The sequence below is a fragment of the Esox lucius genome, chromosome 20 (assembly GCF_011004845.1).
Source record: "Esox lucius isolate fEsoLuc1 chromosome 20, fEsoLuc1.pri, whole genome shotgun sequence".
NCBI lineage: Eukaryota > Metazoa > Chordata > Actinopteri > Esociformes > Esocidae > Esox > Esox lucius.
In genome coordinates this window covers 23,665,055-23,691,276 of record NC_047588.1, presented here as the reverse complement: position 1 = coordinate 23,691,276, position 26,222 = coordinate 23,665,055, and the positions used below count along the sequence as shown (strand labels likewise).

The 26,222-nt window shown below is 39.3% G+C and overlaps 1 protein-coding gene across 1 annotated transcript; it reads left to right on the top strand.

Annotated features, from left to right (window-relative positions):
• Nucleotides 1–1,627: 1,627 nt before the first annotated feature.
• On the top strand, nt 1,628–24,763 carry gapdhs (glyceraldehyde-3-phosphate dehydrogenase, spermatogenic). The gene is made up of 11 exons (XM_010885074.4): nt 1,628–1,720; nt 14,617–14,676; nt 17,180–17,276; nt 17,485–17,591; nt 20,851–20,941; nt 21,389–21,507; nt 21,670–21,751; nt 22,075–22,226; nt 22,592–22,754; nt 23,800–23,897; nt 24,351–24,763. Exons 2-11 carry the CDS (start codon nt 14,648–14,650, stop codon nt 24,418–24,420), a joined length of 1,008 nt encoding a protein of 335 aa, XP_010883376.1. The 5' UTR covers nt 1,628–1,720; nt 14,617–14,647; the 3' UTR covers nt 24,421–24,763.
• Nucleotides 24,764–26,222: the final 1,459 nt, after the last annotated feature.

Here is a 26,222-nt window from a genome sequence, read left to right as displayed (position 1 = left end):
ACGAAGAAAATACACTTAAAGTAATGACGCCATCTGATGTGAAAACAATGCTGGACAGCATATAGATAATTATTTTCTAGACTGCAAAATGGGTTAATGTGCTGGCCACTTAACCTGTCACGTGCTGTGATATGGAATTTAGAGCTTTCGTTGTGCGATATCTTGCCGTGTCCTAATCCGATTTTTTGTTTCTGGATGCGAATTAACCCCATGGATCTACTATGTTTATAGTTCGAATGACTAAATACACATTCGTATTTATTTGCATAAAACAAAATATATAATGGTTCCGCGGCCACGCCTGTAGGATGTTAGCACAACGTTACTTAGAAATGTGATGTAATACAATGTTATGCGCATAACCCAACTCGGTCGACAGACCTCTGAAGTGTTTATCTTTTCGTTTTTTCTTCTGTTCATCCTGTCACTATATGTTGTATGCATTAGACTGAAACTCAATCCATTATCACTTGCATTGATCCATATTTTATTTATAAATACTATTTGGCTGGACGTAGAGCTCATCAGCTTGTAGTGTATTTCTACCGGAATGGAGGATGATTCACCACAACGTGCTAACATGCGCTTAGCATCCAGTGGTTTCCACAAGGGCACGCTTCATCTCTCACGTACCCCAGCCGAGCCCAGCTAAGCAATTGAGACCACATTAATTTACGTCAGAAGGCGCCACGATTGCTTTTTTAAATTCTTATTTATTGAATAGCTCTTTGTACAGAACACAGTACAAGGAATATGGATATCAATGAATAACAGATAAACAAAGAAAAAATTTATATTTTCATGTCTGTCCAGAAATGTTAACTATATGAATACACAGAGGATAAAGGCTCAGAATTCAGAATTCACAGAAACCATGTTCATTATTTACATTAATTACATACATAGAGAACGCTTTTACGTAAGCAATGATGCCATCTGACGTTAAACAATACAGCAAACCATATAATTATGTACTTTCTACCACGTTTTAGTGTGCAGACCACTTACCCAGATAGTCATGTGCTGCAAGACACTGACACCAGCCTTCATTGTGCGGTACCAAATGATGGGCTACTCTGATTACTTTCCTACAAAGAATGCAAATGTAAGACCTTTGGTCCACTACGGTATTGTTATAATTAACAGAAACACAATGGTTTGTATGTCCATATAAAAAATAAAAATGAATCTAAAACATTCTAAACATTAGATTGTAAACATGCCCAAACTGCATTCTCTGCATAGATCAGTAGCCAGGCCAATAGGCTTTGCTTTATTAGTGAAGCATGTCATGTGTCATGTCATACCAAGGTATGAATTTTAGCCTTTAATCAAATACAGCATCTAATAGACCTGGGATATTTTTACAATCTGTCCACTCTGTTCATTCTGTTACAATATACTTGTATATACAATATCGTGTAGGCATATCACTTGCATCCATTTTATTTTATTATATTAGTACATACTACGCTGGGACGGATACTTCGAGTTCATCAGCTTGTAATATCCTTCCTCCGCCCTTGGTGGGTTGGCATTGGGCAACCTCCTTTCCCCAATTGTTTCCATAGCAGCCATGTCTGTTCACAGCAGCAGAAGATCATGTTACGTCATGTTTCCAGGGCGACTAGATCAATGCACGTGTCTGCTATAAATTCGGAAGGCGGTACCTTCAGCTTCCTTGTACAGACAGACGGTCATTGCAGCATCACCCTTCAAGGTAGGCACAAATGAATAGAAAGCCATACAATAATTAATTAAATACTTATCGCCTTAAATGTACCTTATGGGATTTTAGAATGTCGTTAAAATAGTGTAGGTTCTTCAGAGTTCATTTTCCTTACAAAGCAAATAATGACGGAGGCGGGGAAAGGATGCGCCAAGGAAGGATGTGGCCTTCTGGCGATTATGTGTACAGCCATTCGTATTTCTGTACAACATACTTCTGATATTTTATGAGTTGTTTACTAAATAATGCTTAACACGCACACAAACATGTGTATTTCGAGTATTAATCTCAATTGGAGATTATTCAATACTCATTCGAAGGGGAACGTATATTATTGCGGAGGTACTGTAACGTGACGCTTGCTTCGACTGACGATGGTGCGTTTTGCGGAAGAGTAAGCGTGTAAAAAACAGCCCACTTTATTCTGAACAAAGTAACTTGTAAATGCATTCGTTGCTGATATACGTTGTTGTATTTATTACAAAATACATTTATGACGTATGAGCATCAGTCTGTAGCATCAGTCATCGTAATCCGTAGAATATAATTGAATCGGCTAATTTAGTCGATATTAAAATAGACTTATAGCCAATTATGATTGTCTTTGTGTCATAAATAACCAGTAAGTTTATTACACCCCACGTGAACCCCAATAGTTCTATAAAATTGTTCGTGTAAATCGACATCTATCATGGATGAATGTTCTACAGGAAATCCCAATGTTCTTTAGCTAGGCACTGTAGCTACGTGCCTCACAACACGACGCATTCTTTTGATTGCGTCATACCATTCTAGAATGGAACCTTCGCGTGATGAAAAATCTAGAACTCTAGCTAAATTAACCCGGGTACATTTTTTAACAAATTGACGTGAAATTCTACACAATATTCAGGTGGATGCGTTTAATGTCGGTGATGAATGACAATTGATTAATTTATAATCCCAGTTATGCACTTTGAAAAGCAAGTGACGGTATGCTGTGTCGCGTTATGCGGCACATGATGTATCGATGTGTCTGCGGAAAAGGTTACTCATTAACGAATTAAATGTTGTGAACATTACGCGGTGGAAATGAATTATTTTTTACCTTTACACTTTTAAATACGATGTTAACGTTATAAGACAGGAGCAATAGATTCTGTTCAGTGTCACTATGGAAATGATGCAGACATCTCGAGGTGACAGGCCTTCCTCATTGCAATGGTGAAGGTCGTATCATACAGGAAGGTCATTTTACAGGCCCAATCTATATTCTAAGAAAATAGCAATAAATCACCACTCATATCTTTTTAAATTAAGTCATTTTGAAAGAAAAAGGCACTCAGTAAACTTTGTATTTCATATCATTATATTCATCATTAGTTACATTCTCATTTTTATAGTTTGTCCTTTTTAGTGTGCAATGTCTAGTATTCAGAACATTTTCTGATTACCCAGAAGTACAGCTACTTTCTTTTGTCAGGACAGGTGACTAGATTGATATGCGTTCACAGATGCAAGATCATATTTAGCCTAGTAAATGTACATTATTACCTGAGCTGTGTCTAGTAGCTAGTTCTAGGGCATTGCTTAGGTCTCACCAGTGGAAAACTACTGAGCTTAGCTTCTTCAATACTGGGAATGTAGAATGTGCTGTGAGAGGGTGTGGGTGTGTGAGGCAGCATGTTTTCTCATTCTCTCTCTTTGCACAAATGACAAATGCAGAATCCTGTTGAGGGAAATTTTAGCCTAGCCTCTTTATTGTTCTGTGTATTACTTGCAAATACTCCGCCAACATCTTGAGTAATGTTTTCCTGGTTTTCATTCATCCTGTGCACAGAACAGTAAATGGCCGTTGTGGTATGACACAGCACTTCTTCAAAATGGCTACCAGTCTCAACTCTGCTGACAGGAATGGGTCCTCCTCCCTCAACCCTGCCATGCACTGATTTCGGTTTTGTTTCTTTATCGTCTGGACAGTTTACAAATAATCTGTGCTTCTTGATTACAAAAGCTACCTGATGACAGCATCATTATAAACACATTAATAAAGGACTGTTCACAAACTGTACTGTGTTGCGACAGTACCACACTGCATCCACCTTTTTGACCCATTGTCTGTGATATTTTCTGCCTAACTGGATATCTGTCTGCCCCTGGGGGAGCTGACCCAGTTACTACATATGCACCCTGTTTTTTTTTTTAACCAATAATTGGGTTGGTGCTGTAGCTGTGGAATATTGCCCGTCTATGTGAGTGACCGGATGGGTGGCAGCACCCAAACAGATCAGTAGGTTCATAGCACTTGACTGATTGACTTGGCACAGACTACCGGAGTGGATGTTTCAAACAATTATTAAATAACATATGCACAATTAATTTACAGAATTTTCGGAATATTAAAACATTTTAGAGTAATCTTAAACACAATATGGTTTTAGAACATATTATTGACCTATGCATTTTTAAACTGCTAAAGTTAATATGAGGCAAGAGGTTGTGTGTACGTACCTTTTTGCCAGGAACACCAAAAGTGCACTTGTGCTTCTCCAATTAATCTTGACAATGAGTTAACCTTGGTGCCAATACCATCTTAGAAATTAGCACAATGCTATTGTGATAAAAGTGAGAACTGCAGTGTATGAATTTAGGGGAGAACTCAGTTGAATTAGGCAAACATTTAAGATTTTCTTGGGCTCTGGTAATTGATTGAAATTAAGGCAGACATAGTGGTGTATCTGTACAGACAATGGCCATTTGTCTGTGCTGTGCTTTAATAAGAGTCACCACCATGTTGCCAACTGCGTGCGTACATTTTTCCACAGACCTCCTCAGCTCTTCATCGATAGCTGTTTGACATCTTGGGGCCTCCAGAACACAAGTTCAGTATTGTATAAGACAATAATATGAAACACATAGTAACAGAACCTGCCAACTACAGGTTGTAATGACTTTGTTAACGTTATTAGCCAGCTTAACCATCAATCCAGCAACAAAAAGCAAGTTCATTAACTGGGTAGTTTGCTTAACCAACTAGTTTGCTAGGAGGTTGGGAAGTTTGCAGCTTGTGTGTTACGCTGGAGCGGCACAAAATAAAGGATGAACACCAAGAAACAATGGCACTGTCTCAATTGTTTCCAAAATATGCAGTTTCTAAATAGCTAGCGTAGCAGTAGTTGATCCAACATTGTCTCCTAAATATAATTGTGCACCTATACGCAATAGTTTTGACTGCCAATTACATGTTCTGGTTCACATATAAGTTATATATGGAGAGTCCATTGGTGTTGGTGACACAGACCCCCAAATGCAGATGCACGTAGAGGGAAGCGCTGTACTACAAACAATGCTTAATGGTAAGGGTGTGTTAAGGTGTCCGGTGTGGTTACGTTTAGGGGTAAGGTTTGGAAATATATATATATATTGTGCATCATTTGTGATTTGAACACCAAATCATTGGGGTCCAAGTTGGTGGTGTTTACACGGGTCTCCATCTATGTCCGTCTCTATCCATGTCCCTCTCCGAACATGTTAGAAAAGATAACATTTGAAACCTGTAAATTTGTTATTTGCAAACTGTAAACGGCATGCACCAACATTTATTGGGGTTCCTAAATATAGTTTTTGCTGTGATAGAACATTAATTTTTTCACATAGATAACTGTTATTTCACAAAATTCAATCATATCGCTTTAGTTGGGGCAGGACAATGTAACCCTCTGATGCTGCTCTCTCACTAACTTGACTGTGCTCTCCCTAAGTGACAGTTGCGTGCATAGACAGTCCAACATAGACAGTCCAACAATTAATTGAAGTGATTCATGAACTTATATTTTGGAGACCACATTTTTACTCAACAGGGTCAATTTTCCAACCACTGAAAAAAATTACAGAATGTATCTTTAAAGTTAGATTTCTCCCATAATATTGAAGATCAAGCTAATATACAATTACAATTTCATTAGCATTTTTTGCTTGCCTTTTCTAAGGGGGGAAATCATTCTTTAGGGCAATGTACTGTTGTGCTCAAAAGTTTGCATACCCTTTGAGAATTGGTAATATATGTACCATTTCTAAAGAAAAAATGAGAGAGCAGGCAAAACATGCCTTTTATTATTAATGGGATTAATATTCTACTGTAGGTCATAACAGAATGGCACAAACATAAAAAATGTTTTACCCGTGCCTTTAGAGCTCAGACTCCCAAAACAATGGTAAGCCACCACCATGCTTCACAGTGGGGATGGTATTCTGTTCACTATAAACGTTGTTGACCCCTCTCCAAACATAGCGCTTATGGTTGTGACCTTAAAGCTCTATTTTGGTCTCGTCACTCCAAATTTCATTAGTGCCAGAAGCTGTGAGGCGTGTCAAATTGTTGTTGGGCAAATTGTAACCACGTTCGCGCAGTAAAGACTTCTTCCTGGCAACTCAAACACGCAGCTTATTTTTGTTCATGTATCGTCGTATTGTGCTCCTAGAAACGACCACACATCTTTTTCCAGAGCACTCAGTATTTTTCAGGAGGTTACCTGTAGGTGTTTCTTTGTATCCCCAACAATTCTTTTGGCTGTTTTGGCTGAAATCTTTCTTGGTCTATCTGACCTTGGCTTGGTAACAAGAGATCCCTAAATCCCCGAACAGTACTGACTGGCATTTGCAAGGCTTTGGATATCTTTTTATATCCTTTTCCATCTTTATAAAGTTCCATTACCTTGTTACACAGGTCTTTTGACAGTTCTTTTCTGCACCCCATGGCTCAGTATCTAGCCTGCTCAGTGCATCCATGTCAGAGCATACAAACTCATTGACAATTTATACACAGGCGTGGGAAATTCACCTTTATTAGCCATTTGCACCTGTTTGTGTCACCTTGTGTGTCTGTAACAAGGACAAACATTTAAGGGTATGTAAACTTTTGATCAGGGCCATTTGGGTGATTTCTGTTATCATTATGATTTAAAAAGGAGCCATACAACTGTGTGATAATAAATGGCTTCATATGACATCCTTAAATAAAACACAGGTTTGTTTTGCATGATCAGTCATATTTTCAAATCAATGCCATAATTTCACAATTTCTGCCAGTGTATGCAAACTTATGAGCACAACTGTAAATATCGAGACTCCGACTGGTTTGAGTACCCTGCTGTTGGAGTAAATGTAGCTGTGGCACAGATGCCTGTCACTGGGAATCAGTCATACACTGCATTATGTGAGAAGGATTCAATATACCTAGCCTTTTATTATCGGCCAAACTGAAAATGCAATGCATTCTGGGGCCCTTTAAAAAGATTGGAGAAATGGGCAGATTAGGATAAGCCAGCTGGGTTTGTTTCAGTGCAGTGGGAAACACGCACACGCACACACATAGGCACAGATTAAGAGATTATCAAAGTGTCCAACGTTACACCAACCAAATGCAAGGGCAATCTGTGTGTCCTTTCTAAGACAGCACAAGGATTTACCTTGCTACAGTTTACAATCTGTGAGGAGTTCTAAGGTTTATTGCTGAAGGATGATATTACAGATTCTGAGGAAAATCGGAAATTTACTTCTCTTGAGCATAGGATACTAGTCCACTTAAATACATTCATGTGAAATAAGTAATTAAACCCCCTAGAAAGTTGTGTTTTGTTGTTACTTATTTGGAAATAGATACAGTATCTTGTATTCACTTCAACAGTATTTCCTCTACGTCTTTCCCCAGCAGCATTTTGTTTGGGCATTTGCGCACCGACATCAACGACATGAAAGGCTGGTAGCGTTAAAAGCTACAAAAATATGTTTTGTATGCAGTGGTTCCCTCTTATTGTAATCAGAGTGGCATTGCACCTCTGCTAAATTGTGATGCTCCGCCACAGAAAAATACAATATTTTCTATGTATTTTTTAATAACAAGCTGAGCACAGTTTACCATTGCACACAGTTTGCTATTGCATGGGCATCAGAGCTGAGCAACAACGTCCTGCACCCGATGTTCGGAGTATCAAGCTAGCGAGTGAGGTCAGAGAAACTAAACTGGCTCAGTAAGTGGCTGTCATGATATAAAGCGGGTAGCCATCATCTGAATGGCAACCAAAGGTAAGAAGCTAGCTAGCTGTCATTGGTAGCTACAAACGGTAATAAAGATTAGCGTCATGGCAGACTTATTGTTTATATATTTGTCCTACAAAATAAGTCTGCTGTGAAATGTAGAGAATATATCTAATATTGTAAAACAATATTTTGATTATTTAGTTGTTAATTTTCTGGTGCTCATTACATTTGGACAGCGATTGTGTTATGAATCCAACCACTCTATATTTTCCACCTCCCACCATAATATACAGGGGACACTCCTTGAAAAACTATTCCTGCTGCAGTGTTGTACAAAATACTCAGGAGACCATTCTCTAAAACAAAAAGAAATGCCTGCTGGGCATATTAACAACAACTACCTACTAGCTAATGGCACAACATTTTCTCCCTGTACAGTGTATTACAGTGTGTTGCATTGGAGGTTAAAGAGGGGTAGCAAAAATATAGTTCTGCTGGGTGTAGCACACAGTGTCCTATGATTTGACATATTTTTGACTTCACACAATCTCTAGAGCATTTGGTACAATACATTCATTGCAGCACAGAATAGTTTTTCCTCAATAAGGCAAAGGGCATCCCTTGTATATTAAAGTGCAAGGGAGGAAAATGGTAGTGTTGTTGGATTTAATACAATCCCTGTCCAAAGCTTATGAGCACCAGCAAATGAACAGCAATAATAATCAAAATATGCTTTTTTGTTTATATTAGATATGTTCTCTACATTCATTTAATTAAGCGCTAACCATTTCTCAATGTGCTTCACCTTATGATATTCTTTACCTTATATGAAATAGAATTTAAATAATTATTTTGTTTCATTTATGTTTTTCCCACATAGTTATTCCTTTAATATGTCCCCCAATAAACACTGCAAATCTCCAAAAACGACTGAACCCACATCATACCCAACTTTTCTCCATGGACATTTAATTTGCAGGCTAAATACGAACACTGTAAGTCTTATTGTTGTGCCTGAAAAAAATTATGTTGCCTGCAATTCACTAAACTGTTGTAGCTAATTGTAGCTATCAAATTGTGACAGTTAGCATGCTTGCTAGCTTCTTACCTTTGGTGGTCTCTCACACGATAGCTACCCGGATTATATCTATGTGACAGCCTCTTACTGACAGTTCCACACATACGTGCGCATAGTCTGATTTCTCTGAACTCACTTGTTTCATCGGAGAAAACAAGTTTCTCTGAGCTTCAACACTGGTCGTAACATGAGATTCCTGTAGATCCCTTGATGTTACCCTGGGGTTTTTCTATGAGCAACTTTAAGCTCTTTGGCAGAATTTGGCAGGCCATCATGACCTATGTAGATTGCCAATGGTCTTGAATATTCTCAATTTGTAGAGTATAGTAGATCATTTGCATTATTTCCCTATTAATAGGGGATTTTTAGATCAATTTACATTTTTGTGATAATTGCAGCATACAGTATATTTTGACAAACATCACTGTCGTAACAGGATGTACACGGTTATCTAATCACTGAGCCAAGGTAAGCCTAAACGAAACACAAACCTTATTTGAAGCAATTCTAAAATGCCATTTTGAATAAATGAATGGATACATTTGAAAAGAATCAATATCACATTTTGTGGTTAGGTTTTAAGGGGATTGTAATCCATCGACTATTCCAGTATATGCCAAACAAATAGCACTTCCTTTCCGCCTAGAATCCTTAATGGTTTTCAGTGGCAGGAATGTTAAACTGAAATGCCCCAGGGTCATCTGGCCATCATTAATTTAAGACCCGACCCATGACAAAATGATACAATTGTGACTTCCTAAACACATTTTGTTTGCTGATCAGTATCTCTCTGTTTTAACAAACCTTTCAATATGCTCTTGCACAATCACTCACTTTGTATGAAATTCCACACATGCAGCAGCTTGTCAATGAAGAAAGGAAAGCTAAAGAGAACAGAATGGTAGTGAAAACTAGGCCCTAACCAAGGCCGGTATTTGTAAGAGTTGAAGTTGATCACAAATTATTTTCTTGTCCACTTCTCTAAAATCAGACCATTGTAAGAAGTCACATTAGGAAGTGTTCTATAAAAGTGCAAGGTTGAAGTGAAAGGCTTTCAGGGTTTTTTCTACTTAGTGAGTGGGCATTAGTGATGTGTGGGTAATCTGTTTTGTCACCCATACTGTCCGCAGTTCCTAATAAACTTTGGCTTATATTTCTCAGTTGATTAATGTAGACAGCTTTGTTTACAACCTTTTGCCGTTTCCCTCCTTTGTTTTGTGTAGATTCTGGCTTAATAAATGACACTGCCCGCAGGTGCTCGCATTAGTTTTATGTGTATAAGTATGTTGGCAAGAACATGGAGAAGAGGCTCGCTCATGCTCCCTCACACATTGTTGCAGAACTATGTAAAGGCCGAAAAAGAAAGGGAAATAGCTAGACGTGGTGAACAGGCAGCACGATTCATTGCATTGCTGTGTTCAGAAAAACGGAAAGGAGAAAGAAGTTAATGAATGCATTGAATTACTCCTCGAACCGCTCCATGTCTATCTGTTTAATGACGGATAGCACATCCAATCAGCGTTTGTTTGATGCCCAGCATCACAGAATACGCACAATGCATTGTTAAGGATTGGGAGGTGTGCAAGAAAATTCATCTGCAAGCCTCTGCAAACTATTTCCTAAAACCCCTTTCTCTGTGGTTGCTTCGCAGAGCCATTTACATTAATCTACAGAGAAATATAAATCAAGCTTAAAGCCCTAAACTCATCTGCAACCACCCAAAGATAAGGATACAGTAAAATTCTGAATCCGAACCCGACCCTACACCCGCAAATATGGAAAATACTGCTGTAACACACCGTCCATAGGGTTACTTTCCAGAAGCACAGAACAATTCCCTCCCAAAGTGTGTTTCAAAATGCATACTTGTGTTCTTTCTGCAATGTATAGCAATGGAAGGCAAATATAAAACTATATAGCTAGTTACCAATGATTAATTTGTAAATCGGGAGGTCCCGGAACACATTGGGGCACGTGAGAGACATGGATCTTGTTGGCAAATCGATGCAAAGAAAGCAAATCAGTAACGCAAATTGCAGACAACAATATTTTTTAACTCAGTCTTGTCAGGTAGTGCTGAAGCTACAAGAGGCTGCAGAAATAGGCAGATTTATGAACTATGATTTCTTCTAGTGGAGTGTTTGAATTGCAAAGCATGGATGAAGACTAGTCATGTGCAGCAGACAGGATCTGTGCAAAGTATGTGCCAGTGCCAACTAAGGAAAATCTGGATCCTGTTTCAGTAGGATCCTGCTCAAATTAACCACTGCTAGTTACCAAACAAAGTTATGCTAGCTAGTACCTTCCCGACATCAGTGTTTCGCGCCAGATCCATTTGCGCGCTCTATGAGGAGATAAGCCAGGTGACTTGTATTTAGTTGGTGATTGGACACTACAGAACGCAATGTGTGATGGGATTAGTAGTTAATTTTCTCACTCACTCTCCAAAAGGTACACGGTCTTGTACCCTTGACTTTTTTCCAATATAGCAAAATTTTTGCAATAGTGATTTCCGAGCTTTGAAGGTGATCGTTCACTTTTAGATTAGATTATACTTTATTGTTATTGAACAGTACAAGTACAGTACAACGAAATGCAGTTAGCATCTAACCAGAAGTGCAAATAGAGGAGGGCAGAAAATTATAAATTATATGTATATTACCCATGGAATGTGTAGATGCAAATGCAGTTCAAATGGCAAAACTAAATGTGTAATAAGGCAAATAGAGGAGGGCAGAAAATGTACAAGTATTAGGTATAGTATATGATTCAACTGGGAATAATAGTTGTTCGGGTACAAATGGCAATTTCAAAAGAGCATTCAAAATGTGCAAACGAGGCAAATGAAGGAGTGATGTATTAGAGTAGCATGTGCACCTGAGATGCAGAGATAGCAGCTATAAGGTCACAAGGTTGACATGCGTGTATAACAACTGTAAGAATGCAAGCACAGTGACAATTCTAAATGTGCAAAGAGGCAAATTGAATGTACACGGTGTATGTGCAACTGAAATGCAGGGAGAACAGCAGTGAGGATCCTGAGGTAGACACGTACCTTTAGCAAATGAAAACTTCCATTATCAGGAGTAGTGCAACAAGGTCCCAGAGAGGCGGGGCGGTATGGTAAGTGATGGCTCACAGAGTTCAGCAAGGTTACAATAGATGGGAAGAAACTGTTCCTGAGTCTGTTGGTGTGGGACCGAAGAGGCCTGTACCGCCTGCCTGATGGAAGGAGGGCAAACAGTTGGTGGCATGGGTGTGAAGGGGTCCCTGATGATCCTGCGTGCCCTGTGCAGACACTGCTTCCACTGGAGGTCTGCGATGGCAGGAAGCTGGGCACCAGTGAAGTGGTTTTCACCACCCATTGCAGGGCCTTCTGGTCAGCTATGGAGCAGCTGCTAAACCAGACTGTGGCGCAGTTTGTCCGAATGCTCTCGATTGTGCAGTGGTAAAAATTCACAAGGATCTTGGTGGACAGGCGAGCTTTCTTGGTGGATAGGTGAGCAGTCTTCGTCCATCAGATTTGCCAGTGACCATACGTTAGCGATGAAAAGGCTAGGTAGTGAAGGCCAGTGCAGTGCTAGCATTAGCCTCCAGTCACCACCAGACGGCAACGCAAACAGCGACTCACGTGGTGTCCTCACAATCTCTGGTGGGGGGTGAAAGTTGTCAGAAACTCTACCTGTACATTGTGCTCCGATTTCCAGGAGTTCTTGTCAGCTATATAGAGAGTTTGCTAGGCTGTACTGAGTGAGTAAAACTAAGAACTATTAAGTACATTATAATTTGTAACAACTGGGTAGACACTGAGCCGCACAATGCACACGCACCGCCATCTTGGTCATGCTTGATAGCTTTGCAGACTGATTGATCATTGCATACATCCATAACCTGTCATTTTTTTTAAACGTCTATGGTAAAAAGAGATTTAGCTAGACACCATTAAGCATTGTGCTGATAATATAATTTTTTGTCAAGTGAAAAGATGGGAGAACTGTTGTAAACCCCTGCTCTTCTCCTGGTCAAGGGGTTCTGGTCTATAGTATGCATGGTTGCATACTTCAAAAATCCTCTGGAAATAGTAGACAACCTGGGCACTTTTGGCGTACTTTTTCCAGCGTACTATGGGTTGGGACACACTAATCTGAATTTGGCATACTAAATAGTATGTATAGTATGTGACTTGAGATTCAGCCCAAACCTAAGAAGACAAAATGTAAAGTTTATTAAGTTTACCGGAAGTTCTGTTGAGATCTGGAAAACGATCTATGCATTGAGAATACTTTTTCACATACTTCGTTCACAGTATTCATTTCATACAGGGAACTATGACCGAAGAATACTATCCGTTGCTCACTTGTTATTCATCATTACTGGTATTGTGAACATTAATTATAGTATCATTTATATTATAAATTTTTTAATACAAAAAAATAGATCAAACTTCATAATGCAGATTGTATATTTTGTATACATTTTGATGCTAATATAATGTAGCTAATGTTAGCAAGCTAGTTAATGTCATTAATGTTAGACAACTTAGTTATGGTTGATTAAGTTAGCTTACATTTAACACATTTTTGTTTTCTGGCAATGGCAAAACAAAAAGCTCTTTGCAGGGAAAAGAATGTCGGCTTGGTTGTGAGGGTATTATGTCAACAAAAATATGTTTGTTAAGTAATGCTTGTTAAGTGCTCTGAATTCTCACAAATTAAAAAGTATGCTCTCACAATTCATCCCAAAAATATTTTATGACCCTAAATGCGCCAGATAAAACCGCGGGGCCTGTGGGATATGAGGGGTGTTGTGATTAGCCAGCTCAACCCTCTACAAGGCTGACATTGCGAATTTTAGATGGAAATGTATTTCTAATGTATTTTTAAAATTATGAAGACCTGGCACTGTATTAATACAGTGAGGGAAAACTGAGGTGGGAGAGCAGCTAATTGATGTCCTCTGCAGGCTCAGACAAAGCCCAGTGTTAATTATATTCTAGGCTTGTTGTCAATTGAAAATAAAGTCATGTTAGGAAGTCTGGGTTACCCAATTCTCCTCTGCCTGTTTGGCATGTTAAACAGGCCTGTGGACAATGTAGCCTCCCCTCCCACAACTAAGTCTATTCACAATGCACAAATCTAGCACATAAATCCCTCTGTTCAAGTGCCATTACAACTAGTCCATCACTACATAGCAGCACAGATGTTACACTTGGATTTGTATTGCCTTATAGACAGCACAACTATATTAGCTTCAGTAAGGCTTACAGATGTATACAGTATTAATTCCGTAAGAGGCTAAGCAAATCCCCAACTTAGTATAGCACTAGTAAATTGTTACAGTAATTTTTTGTTTTTAGTGCTGACAATTACCCACAACAATTATGGACAATAACAGAGAGTGGAAAACATTATTGCAATAATGTCTTTTTGAAGACATCGGTCTTGTTAAATTATTGGTCTTGAGTCCAAAGTCTTACATGCGTATAGGACACTCGAAATATGGCCACCTACATATGACCACACTCCTTTACTCATAAGAGATTACCTGTTGTTGCTTAATTTAGCAAATAAACTTTGGCACAAATATACAATGTGTATCAGTATAGAAATTGCAGATTTACTGCAGAAAAATTGTCACTGCTTGGCTAGAATTGACGGCCTAGGAAACTTTTGTGTTGGTTAGGCCTGCCCTCTTTATGAATGTTATTGGCCAAGAAATTTGTTTCTACAGGAAGAAACACAATGCTGTTGAAATCAGATTCCTAATGTTTTCAAATTTCTTATTGTTTCAGGTTCACTACTACAACCCAATCAATAGCAACTATGTCAGACCTCTGTGTTGGAATCAACGGGTAAGCATTACATTACTCTCATACCCTGGGAATATACAGACAGATGACAAATGAAAGGAAAAAACAACTTAAAGTATCTCATTAAATTGTTGGTCGGCCACGATTAAATGGCATAGATTCTATGAGGCTCTGGAAGTCTACTGGAGGGATGAATCATCATTCCCAGATATTCCCTCATTTGGTGTTTTGATGATGGTGGTGGAGAGCTTTGTCTAAAACCTCCCATAGATGTTCAACTGGGTTGAGATCTGGTGACAGCAAAGGCCATTTCCCATATCGTATGGTTCACATCATTTACATTCTCATCAACCATTCAGTGACCCCTCATGCCCTGTGGATGGGGGCATTGTCATCCTGGGAGAGACCCAATAATGAACCCTCTTTCAAAGTCACTTAGATCCTTTCCTCCTGTGGTCTTGATCCAATATCGAGGCCAACTTTGCGTTCTCAGAATTCTTATACATGTTAATTATATAATGCACTGTTATATAATTCCTGTTAGGAAGGATTTGCTTTTCGTTTTGTTCCCCCACTTTTTTTTCCGGTTTTTACTTTAATTTCTCACGTGTCCGTATGTGGAATATTAATAAAAAACGATCATCAGTTATACACTACCATTCTTTAAATGAGTAATGACCCATCATCTGCGCCTATAAATATATTGCATCCCCATTTCACAGCAGTTATTTAGTAACAGGCTATGAAGCAATTTAGTTGTAATGCAATTTCAAAATGCACTTATTGCCAAAGGCTCAATGGCAGCCCTATTCAAATGCACGGACAGATCCACCCCATTCATCATTGTTTAACAGTTTGAGCTATTGTTCAATATTGTTTGAAGAATTTGAATTTCTGTAGTCCTGCCCATTACATTATGGCAGTCAGTATAACACGCAGTACAGCCGACAGCCAGTGAATTTTGTTTAGGGCTGTCCCTTATGTATCAGCCAGCGTATTGTCTCTTTCGCCCCAAATACATTTTTGAGCTTCCAATGCCCTAAGTGCCAGTTGAAATGTTTCACAAAAAGTAGTTGCTGTTTGGTTATGTTCCTTATGAACGAATCAGCAGTGCTATTACGTTCAATATGAAAACAACCTGGGGCTGTTGGTCCTAAATGACTCGCTATTACATTCTGTGTCAAGGTATGACAAGTGCTGTTTACCTACAATTGGAAACAGACTGCAAGGGGAGTAGAATAGAGTTGCTGTTTGCTAGGGAATTGTGGTCGGCGATGGTGTTTAGACCTTTTTGGTGTTTTTGGTTGACCTTATCATGGTTGACCTTGTAGTCAATCTGAACCTGTGCCAATTTCTTGGTTTTTAGAGGTACATTTATTTTGTAAATCAGACAGGAAATAAAACATTGCTGACATTGATGGAGATCCACATTGTTAGAAATGTTTTCATTAATTAGATGCCCTACATAACTTCCAGCAATTTCTAATTTTGTTGTGCAACAGGTTTACATATTATTATTTTTTATTTAAATGTAATAGCAATTGTTAAGCCTGGCCCCTAAAAAAATATTGTTGAATGTCCCTTCCCTATGCTGTACATTTTCATTATGAAACAGCAAACTATAAACACAGAACCAACACTGGGTTTCATCCTGAGGATCGGAGGGCCCAACAGAGCCTTTAGTTGACATCAGTATGTGTTCTTTTGAGGAGAGTCAGAGGTGATAGAGGAGAAGATGAACAGAACAGATGAAGAGATAATGAGGATTACACTTAGCTGATAAGCTGTAAAACAGCCCTTCAAGGAAAGGGGGCACACGATGGATGTCCAACACTGACATTCCATTTATTAAGGGATTGTTGCTGTATTCTTTCTGAAAATAATTTGGTAATGGTCACCTTTTTATACAATAAAAAATGTGAATGTAAATTGGAAATGTATATTCTATTGTTTGCATGCACGTTTTATACCGTTTGATATTGACTTAATGTAAGTAGCTAGCCAGCTATGCAAGAATGAGGAACACTGATCAGCTTTTGCAACATAATACATTTTGAAGTAATATTTTTAGCTTTGTGGTCGTAGTTTGCCGAATGTTTGTAAGCCACTCTAGGAGCCTTAGGGAAATGCTACATTACAGTGGCTAACAAAACACTGGCCTACTAACTAGTACTTATATATTCTGCACATGAATGAAATATGTATAATTGTAGTTTTTTGTTAATCTTAATACAGTAGTTATGCTTTTGAAAGCAAACAATGAATATGTAATGTTATTGTTCAAGAGTTTTGCCAGTGCATGGACGACTCAGCTATAATAGTGACAGCCCTGTACTTTGGGCTATTACTAATAGCTTGGCAATATCATCATAAAGCATTGGCTAAATAATTTTAAAGTAGTTTTGGGCTTAAATGAAGAATGTTTTATTACCTGGTTGGGTGTTAATTATGCTTTTTGGACAACAAAGGCATCTGTTGCCAAAACTCCTTAACGTGTTGCCCTGCATCAGTGTAATGACTACACTTCTTCCCTATTTCCATTCAGATTTGGCCGGATTGGCCGCCTGGTCCTCAGGGCCTGCCTGCAGAAGGGAATCAAAGTTGTTGCCATCAACGATCCCTTCATTGACCTGCAGTACATGGTGAGCTAAGCATTTTAATAAAAGCTTTTTTTTATTATTCACTGCTCCTTATTCAAGAACTTTCTTATAATATACCACTCTGCCAAATTCAACTAAGGTGTTAAAATAATGAATATTTTAAAATTCATATTAAACAGACTGATGAACTTGATTATGTTCTCGGTTAACATCAGCTTTTTTCTTTCTTTACCATTCTCTTCCTCCACAGGTTTACATGTTCAAGTATGACTCAACCCATGGCCGTTACAAGGGTGAGGTGAGCATGGAGGACGGGAAGCTGATTGTGGACAATCAATCCATCTCTGTATTCCAGTGGTGAGTAATGGCTTGCTACCTTCACATTGCAACACGCAACAGAACACAGCCAGTTGAAACAAGGAGCCTGGGACAGAGAGACATTTTATAACATTATTTTAATTACATTCCCACTTGAGACAAGTGATAAAAGATATGTTCACTGCAAGCATTGGTTAGGTTTATAGAGACTTTTTTGTTTGGAGCCTCAAAAAAAATTCAGATACATCTAAACTATTGTTTAAAAACCTCCTCACTTTCTGAGTAAGGTGATTAAAATATTTCACAACCTCTTTCTGGGTTTAGACAATTATCTTGTAATCAGACATCCCCATCTGTGCTCTTACTTCTATATATGTTAATGCAATAGACTATGTTAAAAGCTTGATGAATGTGCACAAAATAGCTGAGAGCTGTCTGGAGAGTATTGCATTCTCACAAAACACACGTCAAAGCCAATGACACATTTCTAAATGTTGATTTACTTAAACATATTCTGGCTTTAGCCCATCCCATCGTATTCTGGGATCAGTCAGACAGAACCCATTGATTTCTGGGATGAATAGTTTAGAAAGGTATTAGTGAATAGTCATTTTTGCATCTGAGAAGTACCCATGGAGGTGTTCTGATTCAGACTCCTTGCCTGCAGAAAGGGGTTTTGGTAGCCAGGCAACTTTAATCCCCCTGCCCATTGTCTCATCACTGTTATTACAGGCCCTTTGGGGGCTGGCGTCCGTAGTTGGCAAGGTCCATACATAGTGATAACAAAGCCAAAGTTACTTAAATAGGGAGGAAGAATAGAGACAGGCACAATTAATATTTTACCATTACAGGGAAGAAGTGATGTTTGATTGATGTATCACTTAATTGTGCAGTTTTTACAGTATGTGCTTGGCTCCATGCACATTTGCAGCCACCTGCTGGAGACCTGGGTTTAATACCCATCTATACCTTTTACCACTGTGTCACCTCTTTACCTGTGTTTCACATTGTTGGTATCTATTTCAAGTACTGAAATTGGAGTATATTGCAGATTCTGAGTACCGATCCAATAGTGCCATTTTCCTTTTGTTGACATTTTAGGATTGCCCTAATTCTTCTATATGACTGAATTGTATCTCATTCACTTTAGTCATGTAGAGTAATTATAAAAGTATGTGGACACCCGACCATCAAACCAAAATGAGCTTGTTGGACATTCTGTTCCAAAACCATGGGCATTAATTTGGAGTTGGCCACCAGTTTGCAGCTATAACAGTTGCTACTCTTCTGGGAAGGCATTCCAGATTTTGGAGTGTCTGGGAATGTCTGCCCATTCAGCCTAAAAAGCATTTGTGAAGTCAGGCACTAATGTTTCACGAGAAGGCCTGGCTTGCAACTGCCATTCCAATTAATCCCAAAGATGTTCAATGGAATTGAGGTCGGGCTCTTGGCAGGCCACTCGAATTCCTCCACACCAACCTTGTCAAACCATGTCTTTCTGGACACCACTTGGAACAGGAAAGGCCCTTCCCTTATCTGTTGCCACAAAATTGGAAGCACCCAATTTTCTAAAATGTATTTGTATCCTGTAGCAACTTTACAGTAGGCCCTATGCATTCTTGTATGTAGTATTTACCTGGCAACCGCCACACTCCGATTCATCCATCAGATTGGCAGATAGTGAAGTGTGATTCATCACTCCAGAGAACACGTTTCCAATGCTCCAGAGTCCAGTGGGGGCGTGCTTCACACCACTCCAGCCGATGTTAGGCATTTTGCATGTTGATGTGAGGCTTGCGTACATCTGCTCAGCCATGGAAACCCTTTTGTGAAGCTCCTGACGTACAGTTCTTGTGCTAATGTTGCTTCCAGAGGCAGTTTGGATGCAGTAGATTATAGGTGATTTTTACGTGCTACATGCTTCAGAACTTGCCGGCCCTGCTCTGAGTGTGGTTGCGCTGTTATGGCTCCTAGACGCTTCCACTTAACGATAGCACTTACAGTTGACCTGGGCAGATATAGTAGGGCAGAAATTTCACAAACTGACATGTGGCAAAGGTGGCATCCTATGACAGTGCCCAGTTTAATGTAATTGTACGACCCATTGTAGTGCCAATGTTTGTCTATGGAGATTTCCTGGCTGTGTGCTGGATTGTATGCACCTGTGAGCAATGGGTGTGGTTGAAACACCTGAACTCCGTAATTAGCAGGGCTGACACTCACAGAATGGCTGCCCATACCATTACGGATCCCCCACCATGTTTAAAATCTGGCAGCAGACATTGTTTGCTGCAGGAATCCTTTGGCTTTCTCCAAATGCAAAACCATCCAGATGTAAGAAATAGGGTTAAAGATGCCTCATTGGACCATATTAAATTTTTCTAACGCTCAGGGGTCCAGGTTTTGTGCTTCTTACACCAAGTTATGCATCTTTATGTGTTGGCTTTGGAATACATATCCTTCCACAAATTCCAGTTCTGTGAAGCTCATAACGTAATTTTTTTGTTAAAACTGGGTCACAGAGGTGCTGATTCAATTATGTGGCATCAGTAAGTAGCAGTACCCTTACAGACTGATGAAAGAAGCTGATACTCCTATCAACTGAGGCGCTTATCCCCCCAAGCACTGACAACTATAGCCAAGGCCTTGCAGAAGCCAAATGCACTTTATGAAATAATCGGAAGATTTCATCAAGGAGGGCAATTAATAGTTAATTCTCAAATGTATTTTTATTAGGACGTGTCTATGAGTTACATCTAGGCACATACAGTGGCACTCAAATTATTAACCCCCTTGGACCTTTATTCAGTTCTGTGGTAATTTTGAGGCTGTGCTTTTGGACTAACTATCCTGTTAAGTATCTATCTGTCCCTGTTGGTCAGATTTGACTTGCGACCGCTCTTCTTTGCCGATGCGATTTGTCCAAGTTCTTTTCTTGCTGTCATGATTTTTGAGATTTCCTCCTTGACATATTGAATAATTTTTTGAGTTTTTGTGACCAATGCACCTGTAGTTTGGGCACTGACTATTTGGCGTCCTTGGAACTCTGATGTTTTCAAAGCCACATGAGGCAACTAACAAAGTGCTTATTGTCAGACCTCTTTTATGGCTGACACATATGTAATGCTAATTGGCAACCAACCAAATGTGACCTCTGCAGCTGCATTTGCAAATGTGATTTATTTTCTTCAAAGTGACAGTCCTTTTTCATGTGGTGTCTCTGCTATCTTGTCCATATATATACTGTGTATGTATACAGGGTAGAGAAGGAAACTGTAATTCTATTTTTCTGTTTCAGTATGAAGCCCCATGAGATCCCATGGGGTAATGCTGGAGCTGAGTACGTTGTTGAATCCACCGGAGTCTTCCTCAGCATCGACAAGGCATCAGTAAGTAGCAGTTCCCTTACAGGCTGATGAAAGAAGCTGATACTCCTATCAACTGAGGCGCTTATCCCCCCAAGCACTGACAACTATAGCCAAGGCCTTGCTTAATTAATAGTTAATATGTATTTTTATTAGGACGTGTCTATGAGTTACATCCACGTGCAGTGGCACTCAAATTATTAACCCCCTTGGAACTTTATTCCACATTTATTTTCTTTTGGATATTGATTCATTTTGAACAATTTGCTGAATTTATTTTGTACTATGACGATATGGGCTTCTTTTGTGTTGTCATGGTCAAAATGAATTACATCCATTTTGATATCATGTTGTAACACAATAAATAAATGTGGAAACATCCAAAGGAGGTGAATACTATTAAGAGCCACAGCATTAAGTGTGAATGCAATTTAAGATGTGCTCAATGTGTTTCCTTTTGTGATTCCAAAGTCCCACATCCAGGGCGGTGCTAAGCGCGTGGTGGTGTCTGCCCCCTCCCCTGATGCCCCCATGTTTGTCATGGGTGTCAATGAGGACAAGTACGATCCCTCCAGCATGACTATTGTCAGGTGAGTCTCTTTTATTTTGGACCAGTGCCTGCGTAATTATTCCTTCAGAAGTCTACGCAGGACTAGTCATCCTCATACACTACAATAATTGATTGGTCAGGTTGTGTTGGTTGGTTAAAGTCCTCTGGTGCGGTAACCTATTGTCATTCTCTCTGGTCACAGCAATGCATCTTGCACCACCAACTGTCTAGCCCCCCTGGCTAAAGTCATCCACGACAACTTTGGCATCGAAGAAGCCCTCATGGTGCGTGTTTTCCATTCCACTGTCTGTCCCTGCACCTAATGGTGGGTGTTTTCCATTCCACTGTCTGTCCCTGCACCTAATGGTGGGTGTTTTCCATTCCACTGTCTGTCCCTGCACCTAATGGTGGGTGTTTTCCATTCCACTGTCTGTCCCTGCACCTAATGGTGGGTGTTTTCCATTCCACTGTCTGTCCCTGCACCCTGATGATAAACCAGGATCAGGATGAGTTTTTTGTCTTGTGATCCATATCAATCCATCCACTGACGGTATGGAACCCATGCTTATTATCTCTTTCCTCTTTTTCTCTCTGTACCTCTTCCCAGACTACAGTCCATGCCTACACTGCAACCCAGAAGACTGTGGATGGTCCCTCTGCAAAGGCATGGCGTGATGGCCGTGGTGCCCACCAGAACATCATCCCCGCCTCCACCGGTGCAGCCAAGGCTGTAGGCAAGGTCATCCCCGAGCTCAACGGGTCAGTAGGAGTGTGTGTTTGTGATCCACGTGCATGTGTGGGGTCCCAACGTCGCCATGAAGATGTAAAACCTGGCCAATCTGTCCCCACAATGTTTTTTTGCTTTTCCCCGATAGTAAAAATGGGATTTCTGGTTTAGGTTTAGGGAAGATCTTGCAGTTGGGCATGTATTTCTTTTAAGTTTAGGGTCAGGTTATTGAGGTTAGGTTAGGGTAAGGATTAGAGCTAGGGGACAGGACACATGGGTTTCTGGGTTTCCCCACAAGGATAGAAAATCAAACTGTGTGTGTGTGTAAGAGAGAGACTGTGTTGAATACATTTATGTGATTGTGCCTGCAACTCTCTGTTTCTCTCGCCTCTACCAGCAAGCTGACTGGCATGGCCTTCCGTGTCCCTGTTGCTGATGTGTCAGTGGTGGACCTGACCTGCCGCCTGTCCCGGCCCGGCAGCTACGCTGAGATAAAGGAGGCTGTCAAGAAAGCTGCCCACGGACCAATGAAAGGATACCTGGGATACACCGAGGACTCAGTAAGTGTATTAACAAATATTAACACTCAGTGGCCAGTTTATTAGGACCACTCATATCTACTGGATTGTCAGTACTGTACAGGCCACTCTAGTAAACTAACAAGGCCCTGTTTTTCACTCCTCAATTTGCCAGTGGTGGTTTTGGTGTGCCCAAGGAAGCCGCTACTTCTTTTTTGTTTAGCTGATTGGAGTGGAACCCGGTTAATAGGTTCTCTATGAAGAGAATCATTTTTGTGTTCCCTTCTACTTAATACTTTTTTCCTGTATTGTTATTTCCCTATTTGTGGGCCACCCCTTGGTTTGCACAATTCTTAACATGTGCTTTTACTGTATCATTAATCAGCTGTTTTTGCAAAGACCACTGACCCTATGCTTTTTTGTTGTTGATTAATACATTTTCTGTAAAACTCAAATACAGGTATCTACAAACTTTTCTGGCATGCAAACTACTTTAGCAATGCTGCACTAAAATTACCTTTAAAATTTAGAACATTAACTCAACTTCTTAACGGCAACCAAAAAATAATGTACAGTTTGCTCAAAGTAAGATCATCTCCCAGGACCTCAGATTTCTAGTTAGCATAGTCCACATTATGAAGTACTTGAGCATGTGAAAGGCATATTAAATTTAGTTGATTATCAAGGTGTTTTGGGGTGCAATGTTCAACCCAGTGTCAGACCGTGATTGAAGTGTATCTGAAAAAATCATTAGTGAAATAAATAAGAGCTCCTTTCAGATTTCAGTTCTAGGTGTTATGGGGATTATTGTGATTCATATTACATGCTTTGTATTTATGTAGTTTTTATGAATGCATTATGAAGCGTTCATAAACTCTACATATTTTAAAGCGGGACCAATATTTTAAAATGCTTTGTACAGTATAAAAAAGCATGTATGAACTGTGTTAATGTGGAAGAGCAGAACTGCAAAAATGTATAGTTGACAGGGCAAGGGTCTTTGACTATGTAAGACTGCTCAATTGCTATAAACATAAGGTGTTATTTAGATGGGTTTCTAATTGCTAATTTTATTTTGTCCCACCAGGTCGTGTCCTCTGACTTCATTGGAGACACTCACTCCTCCATCTTTGATGCTGGCGCTGGCATCTCCCTCAATGACAACTTTGTCAAACTCATTTCCTGGTAGGTTTCTCCATTAGAATTTGATAAAATCTTCCATCTTATATCTAATTCCATTGATCTTCTAAGACCTCGGATGACAAACCAAATATAATAGACACGGACAATTGCAACCACTTATCGCATGGATTTTTAAAATATTGTTCTTTACGATAAGAAATGTGAAATTTGTCATTTTAGTTACTGTAATATAGGTGGTTCTAATGAGATAATGGATGATATAAAAAATGTAATTAGTAGCAGTAGTAGTTTAAAGGGTATTCATTAAAGTCAGTGATGAACATGGTTATGAACGCATTGTTCTATGTATTACTACTTCATCTACCAGGCAATATATCTCAACATGGATTTTATTCCATTATGCCCAGCACTAGTTCCTTCACAGTCCAGTAGTAGACCTCCTTTTGCTTATACCCAGCACTCAACTTAATTATGACACTGTCTCTGTTTCTACAGGTATGACAATGAGTTTGGTTACAGCCACCGTGTTGCCGATCTGTTGTTGTACATGCATTCCAAGGAGTAAATTTCCTGCTCCAGAAAACGAATGGGACCACAACACCTTTTCCATCCACTAGCACTGTCCATAGCCAAGCCATAGAATCACACCCTAGCACCCCAGTCCTTCACAACTCTTTACAAGACAAGGCTGTGTGTACAAGTATTTTTTTTCCTTTATAAAAAAATCCCCCTTTGAGACGGTTTTAACTTGAGAGTATTTGTGTCTGTCTCCCCAGAGCATTGCTGTAGGTGTTTCCATACTGGGTGTTACCATGTGATATTGGTGTTAAAGAATTATAGTTTAAGTGAGAAAGACAAGCTACTGTAACTCTGCTAAAAGAGTAATAAATCTGGAAAACCTATATGAATGTCTCTGTCTTGCCTCTTATTGTTTTTTGCCCAGTGTTATTAGAACATGTTTTCAGACTTGAATAAGTGTATAAGTGCATTGGTCCCACTTTAAAATACAAGAAAGCTCTCAAATATGACAGCTGAAGCAGTGCTGTAAAGTGGGCAGAAAGTGCATCTGCATTTAGAAGAAATGACAGGGTACAGATTATGAAGATAATTTTATGATTTGACATGTTAAACATTAGAAAAATCATTATACATGTTCTCTGTGCACTTTTAGAAGTTTAACATCGCAGTTGATAAAAAAAAGTTTCTGTCTATAAAAAAGGTAAAGTCTCATTGAAATAGCAAATTTCCTCCAAAAACATCTAGTTGGGATAGTATCAGGGTATTCTGATCGTTTTCTCACTTTGTAGTCTGTGAAATACTTTGTTTCCATTCTCATGAAGTCAGATTCACACTGCCCATGGATTCACACTGCCCAAATTCTAATGGAACAAACATTTTAAACGAACGACATGCAGTCCGAAATGTCTTTCAATTTATGGGTAGATATTTGGTTCGAAGGTGGAAATGCAATTCCCTTGACAGTAACAAATCTTAAGTCAGCATACAAAGCCCCAAATGTCAGCAACATTTGATTGTAGGCTGCCTAGTACCAATAATTGTATCACGGTTGTCACACCACACACAAACATGCCCCAGAGCTTTTCTTCCCCAGAGCTGCCACTTTAGTGCAATATATTGCACATTGGAAAGTACTGTTGGGGAAATACACTGAGGTGTCATATACCAGCTCAAAAAAACATTCAGAGATGAGAATTCATAGCAATATTGGTCCCGCTTTAAAATATGTAGAGTTTATGAATGCTTCATAATGCATTCATAAAAACTACATGAATCTGTTACAAAGCATATAACAGTATAGACTGAATCACAATAATCCCCATAACACCTAGAACCGAAATCTGAAAGGGGCTCTTATTTATTTCACCAATGATTTTTCCATATGGGATTTTCAGATACCCATATGGAATTTTGAACATTGCACCCCAAAACACCTTGATAATCAACTAAATTGAATATGCCTTTCACATGCTCAAGTACTTAATAATGTGGACTGTGCTAACTAGAAATCTGAGCCCCTGGGAGATGACCTTATTACCTTAAAGGGGCCCTATGTTTTACTGTACTACTAGTATAGACACAAGCATGAATGTTATAAACAAATATGCAAAATTGTTCAGAGTGTACAAGATATTTCCCATTTACACATTGTTGCCAGTCCATCTTCCAGTTTGAATTGACTTGTAGTCTCATATGTGTGAAGTGATGCTTGAAAGTATCTGAATCCCTTGTGCAATTATCACTTTTTTTAGTATTCACCATATAATCTTTAATAAGAACCAGTGTTTATCTGACATGGCAGGTTACCAATTTAATATGTTAGTTCAGAGGAAATCATGAGTGAAGTGG

Coding starts and splice junctions, on each gene's coding strand:
- gapdhs (XM_010885074.4), top strand. CDS start 14,648: ATGTCAGACCTCTGTGTTGGAATCAACGG. Junction 14,677..17,179: donor CTCTGTGTTGGAATCAACGG/GTAAGCATTACA, acceptor ATTTCCATTCAG/ATTTGGCCGGATTGGCCGCC. Junction 21,752..22,074: donor GCATCGAAGAAGCCCTCATG/GTGCGTGTTTTC, acceptor ACCTCTTCCCAG/ACTACAGTCCATGCCTACAC.